Genomic DNA, 6,892 nt, shown 5'->3' on the forward strand with positions numbered 1-6,892 from the left:
TCCTCCCATCCCCTGTTTTCTTTCTTCTTTCCCTTTTCTCTCGCTGAAACGGCCAGGCACTGCTCATCAACAGACGCAAAACCCTAGGGATAGGGAGAAAGAGCCTCGTAGTAGCTGTATCCCGGCTTGGGAAAGCGACGCACCATATACACATTGTCACGTACAAGTAGTAGCTGCTAGGCAGGGGCTGGGAGAGTGGGCGAGGCCGAGGGAGGAGGGGGCGCTATAGTGTACACCTGGTCCTAGAGTCAGGGCGTCTACTCCTACACGTTCAGGCTATGTGTCGTAGTAGCAAACAGAGCCCCGTTGTCCGCTGCTTGTTTCCAAAGATAATAAAACCGCGCAGCCCCCCCCTCCGTCTCTCCCACTTCCTTTTTTTCAATTCCCCGCTATATATACACTGGCACGGCCGGCGCACCAGTCCACCAAGTAACATTAACTCCTTAGTTGAGCTTGACACTCAAGCGCACAGGAGAAAAGGCTGAGGGCGAGTGAGCTTGAGACTCAAGAGAAGAGAGAAAGGAAGAATGGGTGAGGAGGCCAGTTGCAACACCGTGATGGAGGTCACCACCAAGGCAAAGGAGAACGGCCACGCCGTGCCCGTGCCCGTGCCCGTGCCGGACGATGATGCCAAGGCCAAGGCTGCAGACGCCGTGGCGGCGCCGGCGGAGACTACGACCGACCCCCGCCTGCAGGGCATCTCCGACGCCATCCGCGTCGTCCCGCACTTCCCCAAGCAAGGTTAATTCACCGATCCGATTCGTCTCCTTTTCTCAAGCTCGCCACTCTCTTGATGACTGATACTAGCTACCTGATCTCTTGGCGTGCAGGCATTATGTTCAACGACATCACGACGCTGCTGCTGCGGCCCGGGGTGTTCAAGGACGCCGTGGACATCTTCGTTGAGCGCTACCGCGGCATGGGCATCGCCGCCGTCGCCGGTAATTAACATCACTTATCCTTCCATCCTCCGATCCCCTCGCGCATGTAATACGTGTAGGTCCGTCTCTCCCGACAGCCCCGATCCCCTCGCGCATGTAATACGTGTAGTCTGGTATAGGAGCTTAGCTGTGCTGTTTTGCGGTGTTCTGAGATTCCTAATATCTTTGGGGGAGATCTCCCGCGGTCCTTTTTGCTCCCCCCATGCTTGTCGTCGCCCGGCCGGGCTGCGCGCTTTTTCGCATCACTCTAGCTACTCTCCCCCCTCGTCGCCTTTTCTCGGGAGGATAATATCATATCGCTCAGACAATAATACTCCCCACGCCACTGTTCCGCTGGCTAAGCTTTGCCACGCCCACCCCACGCTTAAACCCAGCCGTGGATCAGTGGATGCCTGCCTCGGGCCCCTCCTGGGACATACCTATCCTGTTCACCACGATGAGCTAAAAAGATCTTCTGGCGTGCATTGAGCATTTCTGGTGATGAGTCCACACATAACCTCCAGAGCACGCCGCAATCTCGAGAGAAAGCTCCCGGCATTTGGTATGTTTGCATGTGGAGGTTATGGTCTTTTTCGCTAAGATATTCGTATATACCGTTAGCCACGGTCGACACCAGGAATTTTCTATGGTGTTTGTTTAACGGAGCTGTGCGTTGGCGCCTGCTCGACCCGGTCACCGGAATGTTTTTGCACATGAAGCGGTCTCCGGCGAATTATTTTTTCAAACGGGCGCTCTGCCTGTGCCTGTGCGCCCGTGGGCCGTGGCCGGGATCCGCTGCATTCAATAGCGTATCTGGGGCGCATGTAGAAGCCCTGCCACGGGCGGATCTCGCGGCTGAAGCACGCCCAGCCCCAGCCAGAGCGGGGACCAAGGTGACCGACGGCCACGGCCGTGCCCCACTGGGAATCGGACGGCTGGTGGTAACGCAACAGGATCGAGCCCTCTCCTGTCATGCATGTGGCCAATCTGCCGTCGTTTTCACGGGAAAGTACTGCTTCTGAGATTTTGCTTTGTTGTTTGTTGGATCCTCTGTCTGGTTCTGCGATCCTTGGTCCTGTTTTCTTTCTTTCTTTCTGTTTATTCCTTTGTTCTTTAATATAGTATATTGTTTGTTCTCGAATAAATGAGCTTATGTTGTGTGTCAACCTCATTTAATATTATTATCTCTGGCTGTAAGGCTCTTTTTGTTTGGCTGATAGTTAATGAGTACTATTCAGTTTGATGAATAAGCACCGTTCTGACTCGTTTATTTGGTTCTTCAGGGATTGAAGCGAGGGGATTTATATTCGGACCGGCGATTGCATTAGCCATCGGTGCCAAATTCATACCCTTGCGTAAGCCTAAGAAACTCCCAGGTGAGGTTCCCTTGAAGAAGTTCCCTTGTACATGGATCATTTGCTTGTTCTGAACCTGTTTGCTATACTCTTATGTCTTTTCAGCTTGCTATTACAACCTAGTTAAGTAAAAAAAAAAGGAACATACTTACAAGTAAATCTGGTAACATCACAGTAAAAACAATACTACTGCTCTGGGCCGTAATCTCTGACACCAAAGTCGTTAAACTAGCGAGAGTCCCTTTATGCAGAGCATGATGAAATCTGAAGAAATTTGCAGTACTTTTAAGCACTGCCTCCCTTTGCACTTTTCATCACGTGTCCCATTACACTGAGAGATATTCTGTGATTCAGTTTGACTCGATGGTCAACTAAAGTATACTCTGCAGTAAAAGAATGAGCTAACATCTGCTTTTACAAAACATGAAAGGCGAGGTGATTTCCGAGACCTATGTTCTTGAGTACGGGACTGATTGTTTGGAGATGCATGTCGGGGCCATCGAACACGGTGAGCGTGTCTTGATCGTGGATGACTTGGTTGCAACGGGTGGGACGCTTTGTGCTGCTATAAATCTTCTTGGTACGTATCGCCTACCATCCTAAGTCTAAGATCATGCAAGCAATTGCATGCAATCCTTGACCTGTACTTGCATAATTTTTATCTGAATGTGATTTGCATTTAGTAGCTAATGGAGCCTGCAGGATTGAAATCCTGAAAGATCTTTAATTTTATGACTATTTTCTTCAGTGATTGATACGGATGCTATTTGTTTCCAGTGGAAATCACCTCTGTTCCTGGTGGTACAGCTTTAGATGTGGTTTCCACTGGCATATTTAAAGCGCATTATTCACTGAACAGTCTCACAGTTAATCCGGTCAATTCTCTTGTTAGCCCCTGACACCCTGCAGCAGGCACTAGTGCTTGGCAGTTGCTTCAGTAACTGATTAACAAGCATCACTTTTCTTGAAACTGTGAAACCCCCTGAACATCTTTTATCGGCAATAGTTAAGTCGATATTGTCAGAATGATTACAGTTGTCAATTGGGCTGGAAAGTAGTAGATTAATTGGATTTTCTTGTACGGATGGCAGGCATCCCAACCACTTGGTGATAACCAGTTCATTCCCTTGATTATTTTTTTCAAAATTATCCGTAATGGGAGATGCTTTATATCTTCTTAATTGAGACATCTTGATTGAAGATCTCTTTGGAGAGAATCTTGTTTCAAGATATGTCCTAATACGAATTGATCCGGGAACATGATTTGATGTTGACGCTACATGTTTTGGGTACTTCTGCCGCAGAATCAAGTACTCCCGCCTTGTTACTGTCTTTTCAGCTATACCTTTCAGTGTCTGCACTCTGCAGCTTCTGACCCTATCATGCCATTAAGCATGCGTCGTTTTTTATTAGTTTTTTACAAAGCCTGTTCTAGAACACTACACTGGCTTTTTGGACACATTTCTGGCTGAATTTTATCTTGCATCTGTACCACTAAAGAATATATTAAAGGCCTGGAATGCCTTTTCTTACTGAGAACAATTTGATTTGCAGAACGTGCTGGAGCTGATGTCATTGAATGTGCTTGTCTCATTGGGCTCCCTAAATTTAAGGTACTTTCACTAGACATGACTGATATTTATCCGAACTATTCGATTGATATTTAATAGACATGTTTTCTGCTTCTTAGTTTCCTAGTACATATATTTACTATCTACTACTACTACTCCCTCCGATCCATATTAGTTGTCGAAATATTACATGTTTCTAGACGCTTTGTAGGCATATATACATCCATATTTGAACAAATTTAAGACAATTAATATGGATCGGAGGGAGTACTTATGTTCCTAAACATAAGAAGTTTTAGCTCAATAAGTCAATTTTTAAATTTTTTGACCAACTTTATAGAAGAATCTACTACTTTATAATATAGGGTAACATCTATAACTCTAAATTAGTTTTATTATATCTTCATAATATATTTATTTGATATTGTAGATTTTATTACATTTTTTTAATATACTTTTGACTTAGTACAAACCTAGAACATCTTATATTTAGAATCGGACGTAGTACTATACTATGAAGCCTTAGCCTGTTTGTGGGTCTAGTTTTGGGTCCAATACCCTTGTTATTACAAGTCCATTCTGAAGGATTCTTATTAAGAAGTTTACAAGGGTAAAAAGAAACTTGACTACCAAACAGACCTAAATCAGACTTTCACTGGATTTGACGACCACTTCCAATCCACAACAATAGTCCTTGGCATGTAGACCTTTACTAGCTTGCTCAGATACTGTCTTCTCTGTTCACTTCATATAGCCTGCTGGTGCTATATGGCTTCAGACAGCGGAGCCATGTTTTGGTGCCTCATTATGCAAGTAGTATACGACAAACATTGCCCTGCCTGCTCTGTTCCCCACAGCCAAGAGATGCTCGTATCATTCAGTACCAGCTGGTTATCCATAGACTTGAACAAAACCACTTCCGGATTGGGCATCTCTTTTCTTTTTATTCGAAAGCAAGAGCGTGCCTTATTTTTAGTTCATGTTACAGAATAAGTGATGCACACACAGCCTGCATCTTTCCACACTCAGAATCAAATGTCGTGAAGGCATAACAGCGGCAACCATTTTATATCACAAGTTGTCAATATTGCACTAGCCGCTATCACACTAGGAAAATTCAAAATTTCTTAATACACGCATTCGTAAGAGAACGTGACATCGTTATTGTTTGGATCTTGTTACTGTACTTTTTTTTTTTTGAAACTCTTGGGTCTTGTTACTGAGACAGCAGCTTCCGTGCAGGATTTCTACAAGCTCAACGGAAAGCCGGTCTATGTACTCGTGGAGTCCCTCGAATAGGAAAAATAAGAAATCGACGGCCAGGTGAACACATCGAGTTCTCTATTCACTCTGAACCTCAACTCAATACGGGAGTGATGCATTCAGGCCTTCTCATCCTGCTCTGTATCTCGTTTTCTCAGGAATGCAACATGGCTGCAAGTGAACGGTGGGCGGATGTCGACGAAGCCTGCGGTACATTATTAAGGCGTATTAGCTGCTGTCTTAGAGAGAGAGTGGGGGGAGGCTAGAGAGTGAGTGGTACTACGTGAATGGATCGATGTAGTCTTCGTAGGCTGAGTAGTTTTTCCGAGAGTACTTGAAGAGCTTGTTGTTCTCGGGAAAATGATATCATTGGACGAAAACGCGAGTTCTGTGGTTCCATTATTTATTAATTAATTAATTGTGTGTGGTTGTGGGCACGTACGGGTAATCACAGCAGCAGAGAGATCTTGCGGTTTGACTTGTCTGAAGGTTTGTGACGGGAATCAGAAAGGAGCGATGTTTTGCTTCAGAGTTCAGACATAAAAGCCGTGTGTGGCGAGCAAGACCGGTCCTCGCCGCTGGGATCACGGCTCACGTGCACGTTACGGCCAAGAGCTTTCGTGCGTGTCGTGTCGTGTCGTGCATGCTAGGAGTACTGCTGCCATCCGCAATGCACCATGCATGCATGCATGCGCTGCTATGCTTTCAGGGTCGACGCTGGCGACGTGTTGTCTTGTCACATCGACCGAATCGGCAGGCAGGCCTTGCCGGCCCCGGCCGGCCCGCCGGCCAGAGGCTACAGGAGTAATCTAGGCTAGCTAGCCTACGGGCGCGGCCGGTCGTGCATCGCAGGGCGCATCGGACTGCTCTCGGCAGACGCCAGCCCGACGGGCCGAGCGTGCAGCTAGCCCCTACAGGTGGTAATTCTATACTCCGTATCATTGACTTGACCAATAAAATGATACTCCTCCGGTCACTTGGGACGGAATAATCATGTTTTGTTGATTAAATCAAAAAATAAATAAATTGAAAAGAAGTACTAGCTCCGTTCAATAATTTTTGTCTCAAATTTGTTCAAAAATGAATGTATCTATACTTAAAAACGTCTAGATACATGTAATATTTCGACAAGAATTATGAAACGGAGAGAGTAATATATATGTTGTGAGTCGTCCTTTTCTTTTACTACTGTTATACTAGTCACAAAAATAAATTACCAGTATGGCATACAAAATAACTTCCGGCACCGGCTCATTGAATTCTTCGATCTATGGGAAATTGCAGGACGTCCACCGAGCATATAAGGGCAACTCCAGCCACGCGACCCAAACATACCATTTTTTGTGGTCGTTTTGGTTCGTTTGGATCACGGACCGGACAGAAAAGGTCTCGTGTCCGGCCATCGTCCATTTGGGTCGTGTCCTGCATCTAGCGGGGGAACGCAAATTGAGAATGAAAAAATAAATTTGGAGAAGAACACACATGAACCCTAAACAAATTTGCTTCAGTTCATAGATAAAAAAATGCCTCAGACCAGCCTTTGTCCTCTGACATCAGGAGAGGAACGATGGTTATACCAGAGTGAGTTGTAAATCACTTAAGGCTCGTTTGGCAGCAAGGGACAAAAATACCAGGGTGTAAACTCCCACAAAGGGATTCTGAGGAGCACCAGGGATCCCCTTCTCCGATGGGGGAGGAATTGTCGGCTGGGAATTTTCGTTTGGCAACCAGGGAGAAGGGGAGAGAGCTCCAAGCAAGAACTACGTTTTGAATAAAAATCATA

The 6,892-nt window shown here is 45.9% G+C and overlaps 1 protein-coding gene across 1 annotated transcript; it reads left to right on the forward strand.

Annotated features, from left to right (window-relative positions):
• The first annotated feature begins 350 nt into the window (after positions 1–350).
• LOC100825126 (adenine phosphoribosyltransferase 4) lies at positions 351–5,546 on the forward strand. Its single transcript, XM_003575301.4, has 7 exons — positions 351–741; positions 831–941; positions 2,204–2,296; positions 2,706–2,855; positions 3,830–3,888; positions 5,089–5,169; positions 5,268–5,546. The coding sequence occupies exons 1-6, from the start codon at positions 528–530 to the stop codon at positions 5,143–5,145; spliced, it is 684 nt and encodes a 227-aa protein (XP_003575349.1). The 5' UTR covers positions 351–527; the 3' UTR covers positions 5,146–5,169; positions 5,268–5,546.
• The last annotated feature ends 1,346 nt before the right edge of the window (positions 5,547–6,892 follow it).

The sequence above is a fragment of the Brachypodium distachyon genome, chromosome 3, assembly GCF_000005505.3.
Source record: "Brachypodium distachyon strain Bd21 chromosome 3, Brachypodium_distachyon_v3.0, whole genome shotgun sequence".
Classification (NCBI taxonomy): domain Eukaryota; kingdom Viridiplantae; phylum Streptophyta; class Magnoliopsida; order Poales; family Poaceae; genus Brachypodium; species Brachypodium distachyon.

What these genes read in the sequence shown, in the direction of transcription:
- LOC100825126 (XM_003575301.4), top strand. Translation starts at nt 528, where the DNA reads ATGGGTGAGGAGGCCAGTTGCAACACCGTGATGGAGGTCACCACCAAG. An exon ending in CCCGCACTTCCCCAAGCAAG is followed by an intron (nt 742 to 830) that starts GTTAATTCACCG and finishes CTTGGCGTGCAG; the next exon opens with GCATTATGTTCAACGACATC. An exon ending in TTGGGCTCCCTAAATTTAAG is followed by an intron (nt 3,889 to 5,088) that starts GTACTTTCACTA and finishes GCTTCCGTGCAG; the next exon opens with GATTTCTACAAGCTCAACGG.